The sequence below is a fragment of the Diaporthe batatas genome, assembly GCF_019321695.1.
Source record: "Diaporthe batatas strain CRI 302-4 chromosome Unknown Contig00010, whole genome shotgun sequence".
NCBI lineage: Eukaryota > Fungi > Ascomycota > Sordariomycetes > Diaporthales > Diaporthaceae > Diaporthe > Diaporthe batatas.
This window is the reverse complement of record NW_025408557.1, coordinates 1568918-1588504: the sequence shown is the minus strand read 5'-3', so window position 1 is coordinate 1588504 and position 19587 is coordinate 1568918. Positions and strand designations below refer to the sequence as shown.

At 57.4% G+C, this 19587-nt stretch overlaps 7 protein-coding genes across 7 annotated transcripts; 3 read left to right on the top strand and 4 right to left on the bottom strand.

Moving 5' to 3' along the window:
- Positions 1 to 71: 71 nt before the first annotated feature.
- KVR01_008755 (uncharacterized protein) lies at positions 72 to 1324 on the bottom strand (the record flags this gene model as incomplete). Its single annotated transcript, XM_044784680.1, has 3 exons — positions 72 to 265; positions 343 to 463; positions 1313 to 1324. The coding sequence occupies 3 exons, from the start codon at positions 1322 to 1324 to the stop codon at positions 72 to 74; spliced, it is 327 nt and encodes a 108-aa protein (XP_044642522.1).
- Positions 1325 to 1782: 458 nt separating this feature from the next.
- KVR01_008547 (1-acylglycerol-3-phosphate O-acyltransferase SLC1) lies at positions 1783 to 3635 on the bottom strand. The gene is made up of 3 exons (XM_044782570.1): positions 3275 to 3635; positions 2414 to 3180; positions 1783 to 2356 (listed from the first exon to the last, which is right to left on the bottom strand). Exons 2-3 carry the CDS (start codon positions 3126 to 3128, stop codon positions 2181 to 2183), a joined length of 891 nt encoding a protein of 296 aa, XP_044642314.1. The 5' UTR covers positions 3129 to 3180; positions 3275 to 3635; the 3' UTR covers positions 1783 to 2180.
- Positions 3636 to 3894: 259 nt separating this feature from the next.
- On the top strand, positions 3895 to 6620 carry KVR01_008565 (uncharacterized protein). Its single transcript, XM_044791381.1, has 2 exons — positions 3895 to 5053; positions 5113 to 6620. Exons 1-2 carry the CDS (start codon positions 4270 to 4272, stop codon positions 6399 to 6401), a joined length of 2073 nt encoding a protein of 690 aa, XP_044642332.1. The 5' UTR covers positions 3895 to 4269; the 3' UTR covers positions 6402 to 6620.
- Positions 6621 to 7449: 829 nt separating this feature from the next.
- KVR01_008429 (uncharacterized protein) lies at positions 7450 to 9685 on the bottom strand (the record flags this gene model as incomplete). Its single annotated transcript, XM_044784446.1, has 3 exons — positions 7450 to 7725; positions 7840 to 9378; positions 9443 to 9685. 3 exons carry the CDS (start codon positions 9683 to 9685, stop codon positions 7450 to 7452), a joined length of 2058 nt encoding a protein of 685 aa, XP_044642196.1.
- Positions 9686 to 11090: 1405 nt separating this feature from the next.
- Positions 11091 to 11759, top strand: KVR01_008599 (uncharacterized protein; the record flags this gene model as incomplete). Its single annotated transcript, XM_044783583.1, has 3 exons — positions 11091 to 11149; positions 11206 to 11479; positions 11547 to 11759. 3 exons carry the CDS (start codon positions 11091 to 11093, stop codon positions 11757 to 11759), a joined length of 546 nt encoding a protein of 181 aa, XP_044642366.1.
- Positions 11760 to 12854: 1095 nt separating this feature from the next.
- KVR01_008634 (uncharacterized protein) lies at positions 12855 to 17883 on the top strand (the record flags this gene model as incomplete). The annotated part of the gene is made up of 3 exons (XM_044790375.1): positions 12855 to 12993; positions 13134 to 17428; positions 17482 to 17883. The coding sequence occupies 3 exons, from the start codon at positions 12855 to 12857 to the stop codon at positions 17881 to 17883; spliced, it is 4836 nt and encodes a 1611-aa protein (XP_044642401.1).
- A 319-nt stretch (positions 17884 to 18202) lies between these two features.
- KVR01_008798 (mediator complex subunit NUT2) lies at positions 18203 to 19383 on the bottom strand. Its single transcript, XM_044781571.1, has 2 exons — positions 19153 to 19383; positions 18203 to 19081 (listed from the first exon to the last, which is right to left on the bottom strand). The coding sequence occupies exons 1-2, from the start codon at positions 19190 to 19192 to the stop codon at positions 18591 to 18593; spliced, it is 531 nt and encodes a 176-aa protein (XP_044642565.1). The 5' UTR covers positions 19193 to 19383; the 3' UTR covers positions 18203 to 18590.
- Positions 19384 to 19587: the final 204 nt, after the last annotated feature.

The following is a 19587-nucleotide window of genomic DNA, read 5'->3' as shown; positions in this document are numbered from 1 at the left end:
CCCCAGGAACCCGTTCCGCTACACACCTCCACACCAAACACCGTCCAGGCACAGCTAGCTAGCTGTCTTCTTCAGGGCTCCTGGGGCTTGGGAGTACCGAGGTGGCACTCAAACGACGCGATCAGCTGGTTCCATCCGCCGCCAACCGTGGCCAGGTCGTCGTTGCTGGGCATGTAGTGCGTGATGGGTCCCAAGGTGCAGCCCGTGGGCGACGTGCATTTGCCGCCGCACGTGGTGAGGTAGGGCAGACAATAAAACTTGTCGTCTGGTGCTTGTCAGTCACTACTGAGAGCTCCAAGGCGTTATACACAGGGAGGGTTTCCAGAATATGGCAGCGCTTACTGTCTGGCACAAAAGTGACCGTGTTGCGCACGAACTCGCCGGTCAGGTTGTAGCAAGTATCCAGCTGGTACTGCTCCTCTGTGCAGACGCCGGTGGCGAATGGGCCGGTGCAAATTCGTATCTGGCGGGAACAGCAGTGTCAGTTTGGTCTCCATGGCACCCTGTCGTGAAGGATTAGCTGGTTAGCCCAGGACTCACACCACCAGTCAACTGGGGCTTCTCGATAGGACATCCCTCCGAGATAGCTGCCAGAATGAGGACCGCAAGGCTGAGGAGGAAGTTCATCGTTGCTGCTGGCAAGAGCTAATCTTGAAAAGAGATGCTGATGAGGGCTGCAACGGTGTATAGCTGCTAGAACGACGGCAAGGACAATGTGTGTGCTGGATCTCTGTGTTGCTTGTCAGACCTCGAGGTCGAGATTGAGTTGCAGAAGTTGAGCACAAAACCGCTGCTATTATCAATTCGACCTCCAACTCACTTCACCGTGTGAGGCATCGCCCTGGGTGAATGCGGGAAGGGATGTTACCGGTGACCGGTGGTGCGGCCAACAGACTGACAACGCGAGATGCGTTTGTCACTTCAGCAATCATGGTCAATAAGAAGACGGCGGCAAACAGTAGTGGGCACAAAGCCTCAAGCACAACAATCAAGCATATACACATAACGGCATATAGGCGGGCCTCAGGCGTCAAGCACCACTTTGTTTACTGGGCAACCTCTTGTGCGGAGTTATGCATACGAGAATGGATACAGAGCCTCTGGGCCCAAGACGGTTTTCTGTCGCTTGGCGTACCGTGGCCCGTACGACGAATTGTTTTCTACTAAGGATCATTGCTTAAAGCTTCTTATAAAAGTAGTGAGGCTTCTTCAGAATTGTGCACGTTTGGACTTTGGAGCTCATTGTGTGGCAGAAACGCTTGCGTGAAGAAGTCTTCAAGTACATTGGAGGTTAGCCACCAGGCAACTCAGCTGCGGCTAGCATCAGTTCTGTTGATCAAGACGCCGGCATGAACTTGACTGCTCACGAGAGTACGGGAGCAAGGCAGCGGCTTCTAGCACGTTGCTTGTAGAACGCAGCACACGAAGTCGGCAATCACATGAAAATGCCGCCAAGCCAGAATTATGCGGACGTCATACCGCAGCGTTGGGTATGCACATGATTGCATGCGCCGCCAGATCCGGCACCTGGCCCTGCAGGGCTACTTATTGGCTCCTCTCCGGCTTGGTGGTGGTGGTGAATATAAAGGAAGTGCTGAAAAGCATTTTGGCGCAGAGACTTGCGAGTAAGTGAGGTGCAGGTTTGAGTTTTGACTGTCTAGAATAAATGCACGAATCCACTTGCGTCTCCTCATATCTCATTCCTAGCTGTGAATGGAAGATATGGTGAGTCCAATTCCTGGCTCGGGTGTTCACAACGCTGACCGTAGGTATTCAGGGGCATGAGAGGTGGCGAACTTTCTTTCAAGGATATCTGGTATACAAACAGGTCTGTTCTGAATCTAGTCATGAGCAACCAGTAAGTAGTATAGGGCCTTCGGCCACTCTTGTATCAACGCGCCGTTCTAAGGATGCGTCTATCGCGGGTATCAAATGCTTCCAGCTTGTCTCTCGTTGTCGACTGCCCGTGTCTCTCGCGGCAGTGCGCGTCTGGCGATGTCAGGGGAGCGACGGTTGTGCAACCAGAATGTTGCCGCCGCCTGCCCGCCCTTGAATCCCCCTCCCTGGCCCCCTCCTGTCCCATGCTCGCGGCGCGATTCCGGCGCTTCATGCCATCCACTAGCTGCGCCTGGGCGCTACGTGGGCTGTGTTGATTCTCGTGGCAGGGGCCGATCTGCCCCTCATTGCTTCAAGTCAACCCCGCTGGCCTTGACAGTTGACGCTTCGATGGGGGCTTCCTGGCCACGGCTTTGATATGTGAGGTTGATAATCTCCTTGAGCATGAGCTCCCGGGTCTTGCTGCACAAGTCGTCCACGTCTGCCGGGGTCAGCCCTGCCGTGGGGATTGGTTCGAGCACTACCAGAAAGTGTCAGTTCTCCACGTGCGCACACATCCAAGGGGAAGGAAACCCACCCTTGCAGGGGATCTTGCCGGACTTGAAGACCATTCCCTTGATATACAGCGTGTCGCTGTAGTTGGCCGCAACAACCGGCACGATGGGGACCTGGGCCTGGACGGCAAGATGGAAAGCGCCCTTCTTGAAGGGCAGCAGCATGGGCTCCTTGGCGTAGCTCCTGGTGCCCTCGGGGAACATGTACACGCTCTGTCTCAGAGTCTTTATCTGCTCTGCGGCGCCGCTCATGGCCGCGCGCGCATCCTTGCTGTTCTTGCGGTCGATGAAGACCGAGCCGCTAAGGGTCATGAACCAGCCCAGGAAGGGAAGCCTCTTCAGGCTGGACTTGGCGGTCACGCTGCAGTACTTTGGAAACATGCAGCCGAGCATGAGGACGTCGAGCTCTGTCTGGTGGTTGCCGACGAAGACGGCGGGCCTGACCTTGTCCAGGTGGCCCTTGGGGTCGATGACCTCGAAGGTGACGCCGGTTGTAGCGGCCATGGCGTATTTGAACACGCGGCCGGTGGTCCATTGCGCGATCTGACGCTGGCCGACGCAGCTGAGGGCGATGGAGACGACGGCGCCGTAGAGTGCGGCTACGACCAGGGAGATGTAGGAGGCGAGGCACCGCGCCACAAAGCCTGACTTGGACGACATCGGGGAGAGAACGTAGAAGAAGGTCGTCAGGGCGGTATAGCCTCCCAGGAAATACCCCAGGTAGGTCGAGAAGGACATGGTCGAGAGTCGGTTGGTCGGTGGAGAGATGGGGATAGAGGCTGAGATTTGGCTGCTATGTAGGAGAAAAGGTCAGCAGGCAGAAGACCCGAGGCGCCTTGCGTACATGATCCAACCCGGCAAGCATGTGGGCAGCATAGACATACTCGACCTGATCTCTGGCTGCCTGTGGCTGTTTGGTTTGTTCTTGATCAAAGGTATGCGACGGCTTCCCGAGTTGCGACCATCAGCAGAGGAAAGGAATTTGAAGTTGGCGCAACCCCAAGACGAGATGCTCGAGAAGTGTATCCTCGTAGCAAGAGGGAGGTGGTGGCCTGCAGTGTCGGGTGTCCAGGCGAGGGGCGTGCACAGTCTTTGGGAGGAAGAAGCTGGAAATGCCTTCTCACCAGCAACAATAATAAGTGAGCCCAGGCCTAGAGTGCCCGCGGGTGGGCGAGAAAGGCGGTGGGTGGGCAGCGTGACCCCACCAAAATTTGTCCTGCAGCAAGCATGCTGGTCCGAGATGACAGGTTGCCGAGGTGCGCGTGCCTTTCTAAAAGTACCAGCTACGTAGCGCTGCCGGTTTGTTGGGCGATTCCCCTGTGGCCTGTGGCCGTCCCGCGTGGCCACTAAACCTTGACCAGGCATAGGCATGGGCCAACTGCTGAGCTTCCAGGCCTGTCGGAACATGATGGTGCCATGTACCGTACCCGTGTATATTTCCCCTGCCGCACGTGCTTGCGTCCTCGCTGCAGACCAGCATGACGGCACCAAAGTAAACACAGATGCTGTCGCACGCTTGATAGAAGAGGAAGATCCAATATGGGCACGTTCCTGGACGCATGCAGAGCTCGGCAGCGTCGCAAACGAGTTGAGGAGTTGGGACTGGGACGCATCGGGGCCGGGTCGGCCGCCTCTATAACACGTGATAGGCCAATCCAGCAGCTCTGAACCTTATCTGAACGTCGAGTCCCTCCGGGTGCCTTAGCTGTCACCGAGCTGTGCATTGTGAGACCACCCCCAACTCACAACAAGGCACCTGGTCGCGACGGCAAGGGCATTCATTGACTTGATGGCTCTTGGCATCAACACGCGTCTCCCAAACATGATCCAGTCGACGACGTAAAGGCCCGCCCACCCCTTTCAAGCCTGCGATGCCAACATGGCCAACATGGCCAACCGACGGGCTGTGCCGTCCTTCTCCACCGCGCCCTCATCCAGAGCCGGCCCCGGCATGCTGCTGCCGGAGCTGCCCCCCATCTCTGCCCTGTTCCTCATCGACTTCGACGTCAAGGCCGGATACACGATAATATGGAAGGAGGCTGTTCCTGGCCTGGAGCTGGAGGGCGTCGTCGAGTACAAGAGCCTCCCCTCTGGCCTGCATACCGTGCCCGACGACCTGATATACTTTGTCCACGAGGACGGCTACGCAGGCCTCAGCGCCTTCATCAATGCACCCACCGACGAGGAGGAGTCCCGCCACGCGCGCATGATCGCCGTCGGGGTGCTGGTGCCCCTGAGTTATGGCAGGCTCGGCAGGGCGTGGAGGCACGCCCAGGGGCTCAAGGACATGGCCGTCAAGCTCGCTGCCGACCGCAAACAGACACAGATGCTGGTTGAGTACTGGGAGCAGTGTGGGACGCGGGACACCAGCGGGCAAACCCCGGCGCCAGTCGCAGACTCGCCCCTGAACTCCCCCGCCCTGAGCTTCGTGAAGCCGCGCCCATACGCCAAGGCTGATGGGCACGCCAGAAACAGGTCCGCATCGGAAGGGGCTGCCTTGCTGCCTCCGGGGCATAGGCTCTCGCCCTTCCACCCTGCCTGGAGCCTGAACAGGTTGCTGGATACCTTCGGGCCCTTGATCTTCCCCATCCAGCGTGCGGCATTGCTGCGCAAGCGCATCTTGATATCGACTCACGCCCCAGTACATGAGGCATGTAATTTTGGTACGTGTGCGCTCCATACAATGGGTGGCTCGGTCAGCGGAGCGCTAATTCTCTTGTAGTATATGACATTTCAATCCTAGCAAACATACCCCATTCTGTATCTGACATTCTCGACCCTGCCGCCCCAACCCAGAGGCTGCGCCCCCTGTTCACCATTGGCGTGCATGATATACCGTTCCTCCTGGCAGACGGCGCAACGAAGCGCCCCGGCCCAGCCCCTACGCAGCAGCCCGGTATCCTAGGGGGCGACTCCGGCTCTGGCTGGATTGCGTGCACCACTGACAGCATCCTGGCGATGAAGGAGGACCTCTGGGACGTGCTGATCACCATGCCCCCATCACATACAGCGAACGCCAAGGAGAAGGTCTGGCCGACGGTTGAGTCGCGCAAGGGCGCCGCCATAAAGGCCACTCAGCGTGACCTGAGGCGCTTCCGAACCCTGAAGGCCGGGCTCAGGCGCCTAGCTGCGACCTCTGCCGTCGTCGAGGAAGACGAGGAGGCCCCATCCAACGGCACCGAACCACGGCGACCAAGTAATCTGTCCAACCGGCGGTCTCGCATGTCGATGTCTAGCATCAAGACGACAAGTTTCTTCCCCGAGGGCGAGGACGCCCACGTGCTCGCCGACGCATCAGACACGATCGTCGAGCCGATGACGTGGGCCGCCCTCGCCTACAGCAGCTTCATGTGGTGGGCCAGCGCGGGCGAGCAGCACCGCTCCGATGAGGCAGAGGAGCAGGCCTACGACAACTCCCTCATCGCAGACCTCCTGCCCGCGCCGTCGATGCACCCGCCGCGCGAGTCATCAGGCCAGCGGAGGCCGAGCGGCAGCTTCAACGTGACCGCGGTCCAAGAGGGCGGGGGCCTGGGTGACTCGGTCACGTCGCTGACGGCGCGGAGGACGCCCGGGACAGAGGGCGCATCCCCGTCCCTTGGCGCGGCCGACGAAAATGAGGAGGAGAGGGCCAGGACAGAGCTGGCCATCATCACGTACTTCCACCGGCTGACGACCGGGATCCTCTCCACGCTGGCCGAGGTGGTCGAGGCCGCGGAGGACTACGACGAGACGGACATCGAGTCCCGGCCGCAGACTCGCGACGGCGGGGAAGGGGCCGGCGGCGCCGGGGAACACTCGGAAACCCTGTTGCCCGGGGGCGTCAGGAGCGACAGTGAGGAGGTGCCCCGGCCCCAGGTGCGGGTGGACAGCGACGCGCTGGCCGCCATGGGCCTGGACGTCTGGAGCAGTGCGGACGCGGAGTTTGTGGGGCAGGTGACGGACATGTATTTTGGCCGCGAGGCAAAGGTGGAGGGCAAGGGCGTGGAGCTGTGCGGTATGAGGGTGTGCTGATTGCGATGGCCAGGGTGTGCTTTCACTTGTTGTTCTATGATCTCGCCACTGTATAATATGGCCAGGCATGTGATTGATACATTCCACACGGAGGACGGCTAGGTTGAGTTATTCCCATCACTGTTACACACTGCAAGCAAACAGGGGTCGGGCTCTCTGTCACGTTGATACTCGTCAGGGCAACAATCGCTGGTCAATAGCAATAACTACTACACTACGAGTGCACAGTCCCACGCTGAGCCAAGACAACAACAACTGTTCATCTCCAACAGGCTGTGCAAAGGAGCGTTGTGAACATGAAGCCAAATTTCTGGTCAATTTTTACAACTATCAATCTCCTCCTGACACTTCATCAGAAATGGGACTAGTGGGCTACCACAGTCATGATCTGCCAAATCCCACACAAGAAGCAACCAGGGTACGCTCCGACTTCCCCTCCTTTTTTTTTGTGTGTAAAACCAAACTTTTTGTATGCCTCCCGTTCCATGCCACACTGTCTATCAGTTTTTCCAGGAGGAAAGTGAGGAGCACTTCAGGATTGCAGACGAACACGTCCGCAGGCTGAGTCGCAACGGCCCAGCTGACAAGAACTGAACAAAAGAGACAGAATGATACAAGGCCCAAGGCGTCGAAGTGCTGGCGCTTCCGGTTTTCTCCGTCATTTTTCTTCAACGCAATCTTTTTTCCATGCTCCATTGCACCACCAAATTCAAGGCGGCCTTGAGCCGTCCGCAGCGTCCCTCTTTTCGAACGTCGAATGTTCTGCCATGACCGGTACCATGTGATGTGCTCTGTTTGGGGATGTCCACAGCATTCGTGGTGTCTGTGAGCTGTCTCTGTGGTTGGAGACATGCTTTGAATACCACGAGCTGACAATCAAAGTCTCGACTGCAAAAGTCAGCCATCGTAGCTGAGCATCCATGGTCCAGCCCGATCCCGCCGGTTCACAGCACACATGACACACGCCTGTATCACGGTGATCCTTGCTATAGATCTTTGATATGACATTGGCAGGCGGTTCTGAGGGCCCAGCAGACATCCTCTTGTTTTAATTGTACTCATGAACATCGCCAGGTTCACCACAGTCGTGTTGCCAGACAGCGGTGTCGAACCATTCCCCATTGGTGACCTTGCGAGTCTGGTCTGTGGTGCTCACATAGATGAAATTGAATTCCTGGAGCAGCTTCTTGCGCCAATTGAAGTCTGGATCACCCTTGACCGAGGCGAATTCCACAAAGACGCGCGAATATTTGCGAATGTTGTAGCCAGCTTCAGCACAAGCCCTGGAATCGTTCGGGTCAGACCACTGGTACCAATTTCCGAACTGCGAGCGTCTCGAGCAGCAGTGTAACAGTCTGTGCAATATGCAACGGCCAACCCCTAGTCGGCGGCTCCGAGGCTCGACATAAATGTGGATTCTTCCGTTGAAGCGGCTGACACTCTGGTTCATCTTGCCGGCCAAACCTGCCGACGGCAGAGTGATTAAGCCAAATGCCAAAATTTTGGCAGGCTTTCGTGCGGTCGATGGCGTGGCCTGGTTGTTCGCACGAGTGCGTGACCACCCACCTTGCTGGTTGGGCCCGCGATTACGCACAAGCGCAGACTCTTTTCCATGGAATGTAGATTCCACTGGAGATGAGTCGTCCACGGCGACAATGAGAGGCGTACCAGCTGCATCGCAGTCTGCGGACAGGCGCTGTATGTCTCGAAGGGTCAAAGGCTGGGCATCCAACGCCTGGCGTCCATGCTCCACTTCCAAGTTGTAGATGTTGAGAATCTGTGGCAGATCGTTTCGCTCGACAGGACGAAGGTAGCAGGCGACCTGTGGCTGCCGGGGGTCTACGTGCCGCTGTTCAACAAGCGCCGCGGTCTTTTGAATAGGTGGCTGTTCAGTTCGATGAAGCGATCGATCCGGCGCATTGGAACCGTCCATCGGCGTGGATGAGGTTACACGTCTCCATCCCGGTCCATGCGGACTTATGCCTCGCGCCTTTTCTCTTTGCTCCCGCAGCTTTATACGCTTCCGCAACTTTTCACCCTCAACGGTAATCTTGAGTTCAGCAGTGCTCGTCAAGCGCCGACACAACTCCTGTCGACTGCCAGGGTCCTCTGCGTTGACTGTGGTCTGCGGATATTCGATAGGCTGCAAAAATTCACCGTTCTTTGTGTTGATATCGCATTCCCAGTGCGTCTCAGCATCACCACATGGGATCGCAACCAGAGGCGGGGGTCGTTCTGGAAGGCTTCGCACCCAATCACGGCAGTAGGACCAATGCCAGCCCTTCTCAAAAGAATCCTGCGAGCTATCATTGTCGCTTTCATCATCGTAGTCCTGTTGTTTCCAGTAATTCTTGTTCACCCATCCTGTGCCATCAGCCTTAGGGATGATATCAAGCTCGTCGGCGATGCTTCCGCGGGCGTCTCGAGATGGAGCACCTCCATTGGAGTGATCGGATTGAAAGGAAAGGTTGGTACTGTTACTGCCGAATTTGACAGACGTGTCCGAACCCGGCAGCGACTGAGAGCCCCAAGGGGAACTCTGCTTTGGTCGCGAGTTGTCTTTGTGGGAATCGGGACCATGGTGACCTGACTGCTTTCTTCCTTGGGGCAGCTTCTTCATTGGGCGGACGCCTCTGCCACTGCGATAGACATCGACCCAGGCATCATTGGGATTCGCGACCGGTGTAGGAACTTTGCGAATGTGTGTCTGCTTAGCGAGAGCCACCTGTAAAGCAGGATGAAAAGAGCTGTTCGGATTCTCAACTGGAGTAGGTGTCGCTCTCGGTTGGCCATAAGCGGTTGTGTTGAACTTGCGGTCGGGGGTCACCATCTGCTGTGCGCGTGAATTGTCTTCCCACTGTGGCAGATTGACCGGGGCGGAGTGATCCCTTCCGTGGCCCGCAACTGGCCGCGGTGACCAAGAAGACTCGATGGGCTGGCGATCAGAAACGCGTCCATGAGAACGACTGTCAGGGATCTGGAGCGGGTCAGTACATCGTGCAGCTAAATACCATCGAAAGGACTTGGTTCAAAATACTGACGGTGGCTCCGCGAGTGTCAGGAGGATCGCGATCGTGCGTCTCCTCTTGCTTGTTCAAGAGGTGAGGTGGCAGACCACCTTCGACCTGTGGGTGTGTCGCACACTTCTTGTTCACCTTTTGAGACACAGGCGCCGTGTCGTTCAGATACTGCTGAAAGATTTTGGCGTTCTCGTCCACGTTGCTTAGAGGGGCGCCTGGCTGCACGTTATGAGCACCCCAGGTGTGATTTTCGGGAGGCGCCATGTTGGTTGGCTATGTGAACTGATCACAGTTCAGTTGTTAGTGGGTCAAAATTGCAGTTGCAGCAGCCACAGAAACGATGAACGGACCTGCCCAGGTGTGTTTTGTTGAGTCTGGTTTGGCAACTGCGAGATACAGGTGTTTTGTGTGAGCCCGAGTTGAGCTCGACAGTCGCTTGAGGCAAGTGCTCAAGGGTGAAGTCACGGCCCTGGGGACTTGCGCCGATGACGTGATGCCAAACTACCCGCAGTGCAGATATTAGGCAAGAGCGTGGTGATAATCAAGTGCACGGTTCGCAAGGAAACCAGGGCGGGAGAGAGAAGGTGCAATCCAGGAAGGTACCTTGATTGCGTACAGGTGAGAGGGTGAGGGAAGAGATTGCTGCTGCAGAGGGCAACAAACAGAACGCGTTGCGAGATGGGCAAACGGAGGGGGGCCAGGATAAGCTCAGAAACCGAGGCGAGAAGACACCTGGACCGCACAAGTGTGCAGAGAATGTGATGGTGGGCAGGATGGGGAGGGAACACTCACGAGTGGCTCCTTCGCCCGAGAGATGGAAAGTGGATGGTAGGTGGGAGTCGTCTCCAGGCGCTGGAAAATTGCGAGCCTGGTAATGGTTTGTTTGCAAAACAGAATCAACGCAGCTACCTAGGTAGGCAGGAGATGGGCAACACTGGGCGTGCAAGTGATATCAGATATGAATTGCCTGACGGCCACATTGCAGCAGTGCTAAATAAAGCCTGAACTGAAATCCGTGCCATCAATGTCTGCTTAAGTACACACATGACGAGAACCCATAGCAATGCTCACAGACCATCGAGCTCTCTCCGACAAGAGATTTGAAAGTGGCGGTTCTTTACTCGACTTCCATGTGTCTGCCTACCTAGTCACTGGTGAGCCAGCCTCTGCTGCCAGCTGTTTCCGTCCTTGCTTCCACGAGTCTTTGGGCTGGTTCTGCTTCGTCCGGAAAGAGAGCCACTCCTCAATCCCCCAAGTGTTGAGCAGCTATCACCGTGTCGTGCGAGCCATTTGGCCATGGTACGCGTCCAACAAACGTGGCCTCCAGCACAAGCACAGCATCTGCCAGTGGCCTCCATCAAATCGGCTCGGAGGGACGAGAGCAGCAGGAGTGCTTGGTTCATGCCTCGGTGGCACGCATCTGCGCATCTTTTCGATCCAAAGACACTCCGTGCAATTATCCTTTGCCATTCGTTGTGTGCTAGGAGATCTCCTGCGCAACATCACAGCCACTTGAGGTCAAAAAAAGGGGTCGTTGATGGGGTCGTTGATTAGGTAATCCACCGCCCATGCTCAATGAAGACATCGGCGCTGAAACTCTCGAAGCCGTAAGGATCGAGCACTTGATATTGGAGCATCCCGCCTCACGCAACACGCAAAGAAGACAAAAATGCTTTCGATACTGAGGAAAGCAAGGCTGAAGGATAAGGAGCTGAGGGTGCTGATGCTGTGAGTCCTCGATCACGAGGACCAGAGTCCAGACAGATGTGCTAACACCCTGACAGCGGACTGGACAATGCAGGCAAGACGACCATAGTCAAGCGGATCATGGGAGAGGACGTGAACACGGTCAGCCCAACTTTGGGCTTCATCATCAAGACCATCGACTATGAAGGGTACAAGCTGAACATATGGGACGTCGGAGGCCAGAAGACGCTCAGATCTTACTGGCGGAACTACTTTGAAAAGACCGACGTCCTCATCTGGGTGGTTGATGCCACAGACCGGCTGAGGATCGAGGACTGCAGGACGGAACTGCACGGGTTGTTACAGGAGGAGGTACGTCGGCCGGCCCCCACCCCCACGGCAGAAAATAAACGGAGCCCTGCTGACTCGGCGGGAGCAGAGACTATCTGGAGCATCCCTCCTGGTGTTTGCAAACAAAACGGACGTTCAGGGATGCATGGCGGGAGAAGAGATGGAGGAGGCGTTGAGGCTAAGGAATATCCAGACACACCAGTGGAGGATATTGCGGTGTAGCGCCATGACTGGGGAGAACCTAAAGGAGGGCTTAGCGTGGGTCGTCGAGGACGCAAAGGCGAGGCTATTTCTCTATTGACAGTGTTGTGGGTATGGGCGCGCCCGAAGGAGAAGACTGCCCGACCATCACCGCTCTTGGGGACAGCAAGGGACAGGTGAGGGCCCGACAGCACATTTTAGCTTGGCCGGCCCAGGCCGTGTGGCCCATCCTTCGGGGGGGCCTGGGGGGCAGCACACACACACACACTGACACTATATCTGCGACGTGGCCACAGCAACACGTAGCCACCGAAAAGAAACAGTTTCATCCTACCGCTCTATTTCGTGCAGCTTGCTGTGCCCCGATTGAAACATCCCGACAGGGACTGACTGCTTCTTCCCTGCTGGGCGAGCGAAACAGCCGGCCCAGGATGTCAGCCAGCGACGTTTGGAGGTTGGAGAACGGGTTGCAGGCTGGCAGGCCGGCCTAGCGCGTCAGCGGCGGCGGGCCCCTGGCTGGTAGCTGGTGGAAAGTGGTGTCTGGTGGGGTGTTGCTCTTGGAAATAGTGGGAATATGCCCACAATATGTGCTGCCCGACATGCCGGCCTGCCCTGCCTGCCCAGGTGCTGGAGTATCTGAGGTAGGTCGGAAGGCTGGTAGGTACCTAAGCACTTGCCAGGTGGTGGTGGTGGTGGTGGTGTTGTTATTTATTGTTGGGCCCGTGGCTATGGATGTTTGACGCACATGTGCTGCTGCAGTGCCGCAATCCGTCACCTCCCAGCATCCTTGAAGCTGCGCCCAGCTCGACTCCCATCTGGTTCCTGGTTGGGCAGCCCGCCAGCCTGCAAAAGGAACAGAACGCCCACCCTCGGCTTCCAACTGGCACGCTAATGTAGGTCCCGGACCATTCTCTTCTTGCACATAAGACATTTGCAAGACCGGACTGAACCTTGGACAGCCTTGGACACATGCCCGCGCCCACTGCAACTGCCACTGCCACTGCCACTGCCATGTACTTTTTGTGCTAGTCGTCAAGGATACACAACGGTCGACTCCCTTGTTTACAGCTTGTCTGAGCGCACCTGACGGCCCTTTGCCCAGCTCGCGTTCTCGTGTTTGCCCGTGTCGTGCCAATGTCGCCGGCAGCCAATCGAACCTTAGCCCTCCAAACAACCCCACGATCCCGTCCCAACAATGTCAGACGAGGTCTCCAACTTCCTGCGATCAGTAGAGCAATTGAACCACGGACGACACGAGGAGGACGACGCCCGCTCCAGGGAGCTTGAAGAGAAGCTGCTGCAGCAGAGAAAGGAGCGCCAGGCTCGCCGCGAAGGTAAGCCGTCCCGACCTTGCTTGCGCCTCGGGTTTGCCAGCCGTGGGCCGTGCCCAAAGGGTGCTCGCTGTATCATATGCTGGCCCGGGGAGGGGTGGTGATGGGCAATGGTTGACATTTGTTTTTTGTGAAATGTCTAGAGCGTGCCCGATCCATATCCCCGCAAAAGTCATCACCAGCCAACACCCCACCGCCGTCAGCGCGCCACAGAGACTCGACACCTCAGCCGGCGGACCCGTCGTCTCCCATCCCAGACCTCTCTGCCAGGCTACAGAGCCAGATTGGCGCTCCTCCGCCATCATCATCTGCTGACCCAATGGACCTGCCCTCACCACGTGCCGTCTCTCCTACAAAGGAGACGGTTCTCGACCTCGAGCCCAACCGACTCAGTGCATCATACACCTCCCCACCATCTAGTGGCGTGCCGACCAGGACACCTACTCTGTCCTGGCAGCGAAGACCTCCGTCCCAAGGTCCAGATCGCCCCAGGTCGAGGCCGCTGTCCATGGTTGCGGCGGAGAACGCCGCCGCACGAACAAGCACTCCTCCTGCAGATGCGGCCTCTCCTACCCAAACGCCCTCTCGTGACCAGATCTCACAGGCTTTGGCTTCCAAAGACCCTGCGTGGTTCCGTCAGACTGCTGACCGAGGTGCGACCTCTGCTGCATATCGAAAGAACCAGGTCGAAGACGACGACACTGTAGACGTAGCCGCTTCCCGCTCTCAACTGCCTGGCATGTCGCAGGCCAACTCTCCCCAGCCCGACAAGGAGCCAGCCCGAGAGCGCCCACTCTCACAAGCTAGCCTGGGCAGGCTTGGTTCTCCATTGCTGACAACTGATGCGGTGAAGCTGGGCCCTCCTGCAGATATCCAGGCAGGCAGGGATGGGACCTCGTCAGGCCAGACCTCGCCAACGCGACCAGCATCCCCAACAAAAGGAATGGGCGGCTTCGTCCAGAGTGCTATGATGAAGCGTACGGACAGCGTCAAGAGATGGAGCGTCACGACCCCGGGTCTCCAGCGTGGGAACTCTTCGAACCGCAATAGTCTTGACGGTAAGACCCTCGCCACGAGCCCAGGTCCAGAGGCTCTCTCGCGACCTGTCAGCAGATCTAGGGACAGCGTTTCACGGCCGACATCAAGCCATGGCAAGGACCTGGCCTCTACGACGTCTGGCGCAACGTCCCCCGAGGACGACGCGCCCGCGCCATCCAAGCTCGAGCCTCCTGTTGACGACACACCCCCAACGAGCCCCTCGAAGACCATGGACCCAAGGCGGTGGAGTCCAACGAAGGGCTCCTGGCTCGATGCCGCTCTGAACAAGCCCGAGTCACCAAAACCCAAGCCCGCAGCCCCCCCGAGCAACCAGCCCGCCTGGATGGTGGAATTAAACAGGGCGAAAGCGGAGAAGGCCAAGAATTCTAGCGTCGACCTTGGCAGATCTGGCACCACTGTCAAGAAGCATGAGGTGAAGACCGGCGGTCTCGTACGGCCGGCGCCGCCTGGCACAGCTGTCAAGCCCCCAGGCCTCACCGGTCTACCCTCACCAAACCTCGGGGGAGACAAGCCCTTGACTCCAGGTCTTCGCACTAGTATGTCGAGGCGTGATAGTAACACGAGGGTCAGTCCTGCTAGCGACAAGGCTGGGTCCGGAGCAGAGGACCTGGGTCGACGAGGCTCCGTCATCAGCCCTGTTGCCAAGGACAAACCTGAGGCCTCACCGCAGATGGACTTCCGGGCTGGTCTACGGCCCAGAGGCTTCACGGTGGGCAAAGATGTCGAAAAGGAACCCGACAAGGCCGGGTCACGGCCTAGAGGTGCCACTGTTGGCAGAGATAGCGACAAGGAGCCGGTCAATGAACTGGCAAATGTTTTTGGTCAGCTGCGGAAAACGAAGACACAGAATTACCGCGCTCCGGATGTCTTGAAAGACAACATCACGAGGGGCAAGGCTGCCCTGAATGTGACTGGTGGGCCGCGACCTTACGAAAAGAAGGACGAATTCAAGGACGCGATTTTGAAGAAGAAAGCAGATTTTCAGCAGGCCAAAGAGCAGGGCCAGGGTATCAAGACCAACGACAAGCCACCAGAGGAGAAGCCCCTCCCAGAAGGACTGGCCAGACGAGCCACAATCACACGTTCTGGCTCTACTCCGTTCGTATCTCACTCACGGGACACCTCAGCTGCCAAGTCTCCGATTGAGGCGCCTGCGAAACCATTTGAGTCGACGAGATCAAGTGTGATCTCAGTGACTTCGCCTCGGGAGAGCAATGTCGACGCAGCCCCAGCCAAGGCCGAGAACAAGGACGAAACGCCGTCACCAAGCAAGCCGGAGGTAAGCACACCTGGTCGACTCCAGAACAAATTCGGTGACAGTGGCAATTCCCTAGCGAATCGATTCAACCCTGCCTTAGCCGGATTGCTAGCTCGCGGACCCCCCGGTATGGGCGGCCCGGGAGCCAAACCTCCTGGTGCTTCTGGTGCTTCTTCAAGTGCGGGCGGCTCTACTGGGACCGAGCCGGGCCCTGGGCCCAAGCTGGAGCATATGACCAAGGGTCGGGCCCGTGGGCCACGGAGAAAAGCCCCAACCTCGGCGAGCAGACCAGTCGGAACTGCTGAATCGGAAGCGGTGAATACGCCCGCGCCAGCAGATAAGAAAGACACACCTGCCAAGCCAGAGGCGGTAGCTGTCCCGGAAGAAGCAGCCACCCCAGAGGCGGCACCCGTTCCAGAGGCGGCACCTGTTCCGGAGGCGGCACCTGTTCCGGAGGCGGCACCTGTTCCGGAGGCGATGGCCAGACCAAAGACCCCAGAGGCAGCTGCCGTTCCGGAGATACCTCCCCAGAGCAAAGAGCCTCTGGAGAAGGAGGAAAAGGCTGCGAGTCCGGTGCAGCCTTCGCCAGTACAGGGACCGAAAGTTGACACAACGTCGCCAAAGTTTTCTGTCAAATCTCCCGTCGTGTCGCCTATTCAACGTCACAATGGCACAGCAGCAAACGAAAACACGCGTAACAGCGGCGTGATATCCCTGGTTGATTCATCAAAGAAGAGATTTGCCGAGCAGAGACCGATGTCTGCAGGAACGAGAATCGCATTGGTAGACTCATCGCAGCCACGGACCTCCAGTCCCGCTTCTCCTAAGAGAATTCACGAGCAGGTCTCTGCCTTTTCTCCAAAACCACAGGTAAACGAGGAGAAGAAGGACGATGTCCAGCCCTCGTCTCCAAGGAAACTAGATATGAAGAGAATGTCCAGATTCCTGGATGAGTCGGGGCCGCCGTCACCCAAGACTGAGCCGGAACCGGCCAGGTCGCCTTCCCCACTGAAGAGGACCTTTGGGACACCATCATCACCGCGAAAGCTACCTTCGGAGCCCGAGAAGCGCGAAACCCAACCAGCTGCCCCGACGACCAATGAGGCACCTGTAGTTGGTGAACCTGTCACCCCGAAGAAGTCGCAAGCCCAGGCCGAGAAGCCCTTACCGGAGCCTTTGACTTTGCGTCCTAGATCACCTACCAAGACTCAAGCAACGCGAGATGCTCCCGCAGCTTCAAGCACGTCGGCTCATGCCTCTCCCTTGGGAACACCCACAAGATCTCCATCGAAGAGCGCGGGAGATGTGTCTGCCATGATCAACGGTTTCTTCGGTCACGGGCGGCCGAAACGGGACTACCGTGTTGATGCCGCCGAGCTCTTGATGAATCGGCCTAAAGGGGGCTCAAGGGTGCAAACCCACAAAACAGAGCTCTTCCAAGTCACGGAGCAGGGCAAAAAGATCCCTGTGCCAACCCATCACGAGCGCGTACTGTTTGAACGCGAGATGTACATCTGTTCGCACACTTTCACCAACGAGGCACGGAAGAGGATATCAGAAGTGTACTTCTGGGCTGGTGACGAGGTTGCCCCATCTGCCGTAGAGGATGCCCAGGTATTTGTGAACAGGGAAGCACGATCTATGGGCGGCACCTTGATCAAAATGCGTCAGGGAAAGGAGACGGCCGAATTTATCCAAGCCCTCGGCGGTATTGCCATCGTCCGGCGCGGCTCGAGCAACAAGTATGACTCGCTCGCGTCCAACATACTCTGTGGCCGGCAGTACATGGGCCAGATCGTCTTTGACGAGGTCGACTTCTCTTCGTCCATACTTTGCTCTGGGTTCCCTTATCTTATCACGCAGCAAGGGAAGTGTTACCTGTGGAAAGGAAAGGGGGCTGGTGTCGACGAGCTGAGCTGCGCAAGGCTGATAGGGATGGACCTTGCGCTGATGGGCGAGCTCATCGAGATGGAGGAGGGGCAAGAGCCAGAAAACTTCTGGGACTTTTTCGGTGGCGACAGAAGAGCGACATTGAGCTCTGCGGATCACTGGAGGCTGAAGCCGAGTTACGAGAAGTACTGCTCAAGGTTGTTCTGCTCGGATTCAGCCGCTCAAAATCAGGTGCGTTGATCGATTGCGCCGCCCACTGCGCCACTTGTACTAACAGCCACCAGGTCGTCGAGGTCAACCCCTTCAGCCAGATGGACCTGTCCCCGGACAGAATCTATGTCCTCGACGCCTTCTTCGAGATGTACGTCATAGTTGGGCGTTATACACAAGCTCAGTATGGTTCCTTCCGCAACGCCCTGGACTTTGCTCAGGAGTACGCCATACTTGCCGCCGGCATGGAGGACAGGCCATTTGTGCCGGTTTCCACCGTCGTAATGGAGGGCATACCACGGGATCTGAGGAGCTGCTTCCGGAAGTGGAAAGACGATTTGAGCCCGACCAAGATGCCGACACCATCGTCTGGTGGTGGAGTCACGAGCAGACAACATTCGCCTCTGAAGAGGATGAGGAGTCTGAAGGTCGTGCCGCTGGTGCAAGCGTTGCAGGTGTTGGGCAACTCGGAATAGGAGTCCGATAATAGCTGGGAAGATGAGAGAGAGCGGAGGAGGTTCAAGAACAGTACTAAGAACATGGCGAGTCGGCCGTTGAAGCGTTCTGTATATGTCTGTTTATTTCATGGCCAGGTTCGAGGTCGTATAGACAGCTGCCCAGGCTCAAAGCTGCCGGGTGTAAACCCTCGTGGGTGGAGGAAACTTTGTCGTTGTGGTTTTTGACAGTGCTGCGCATATATACCTACTTCATTGTGGACCGTGGACGATGTACAGAAGAGCAGGCAAATGAATCAATAATGCAATACACTTGCCAGAAACTCGACCTGATGACCTGCATTTGTGTGCTGGGGAGCGCATTCAGCTCGTCAGTCATTGTCGGCAGGGCCACATCTTCTCCACATAGAATGCCACAGACTTTCCAACTGCCCTACCACTGCGGCCTTTAATTTGAACTACTTCAGATTGGGAGTGTCCAGCCCCCTGCATCATGTATCGACGTGATCTCCGTCATTGCGTAAAAGAAGTTGGGTATCATTTCCCGGCCTTTCAACCGAAACCACTACAAAACGCCGTAAATGCTTCTGGCTCCCCCTCTGTCATGCTTCTCACAGCAACATGCACTGTCAAATTCGATTGAGTAACCCAAAAGAGAAAAAAAAGCCCCCGAGTCCTATCCTTCCAGGGCCACCTACAACGCCACAAGCCACAAACCACTCACTCACTCACTGGCCGGGCTCCTCCTTCAGCGGCCACTCCCCGCCCGTCCCCTTAACAACCTGGGCGACATCGTCCCTCAGCTCGGGCAGGGCCTCGCCCATCTCGCGGGCAAGGACGTCGCGGAAGGACGAGAAGGCGTGCATCTTGCCCCGCATGAGCTGGTTCTGCCGCCTGACGAGCTCGACGAACTCGCGGGTGTAGATGTCCGGGTTGCGGCCGCCCTCGACGTACTGGATCAGCTCGTACGGCAGGGACGGCAGGTTCTCGGCGGCCGCCGGGTGCGACGACACCCTGTGGATGGCCTGCAGGGCCGAGGACAGCTGGGTCAGCTGGCTGGCGAGCACGTCGCGCGTGGGAGGGGCGTTGCTGCCGCGGAGCGGGGTGCCGTTGCCGTTGGGCCCCGCGCCTGCGCCCGAGGCTGGGGCGGTGTGGGAGTCGTAGTTGGGGACTTGGATCATTATCTCGTAGAGGATCTGGATCACGTCCTTGAGCTGGCCTGTAACCGGGTGTCAGCTATGTATGCGCGCATGGGGCCTCTGGTGCAGAGGCTGGGGTGGTTTGGCTCACGCTCGACGGTATTGTGGTCTGGGTAATCCAGCGGCGCCATGGTTGTGGTTTTGCCGCTGCGACGAGTTGATGTTGATTCGGAGAAGAGAGGACTAAGCCTTCCAAGAAAATGTCGAAGGCGGCGGGTAACTGGGAGGGCTCGGCAAGTGATTAAGCTGTGGCGGTCGATCAAGGAGTGTGGATGTTAGGAAATAGACCGCGACTTCGACATGGAAGTCAGGTCGAGTTTGGGTTGACGTTGCAGCCAGAGGAGGCTCAGAGCCATAATCCGGGGTCGCTTGGCAATAGTGGGTCTTGCAGGGAGCTTGGGCCCTGTCCTACATTGAGAACTGACAGGGGGGCTGTGCCGTGTTAGTTGACTCGCAGCTCCGCAGCTCCGGCATTAAGCGTGCAAAGATTGCCAACTGCTGTAAACCACGAATTAGTATTCAAGAG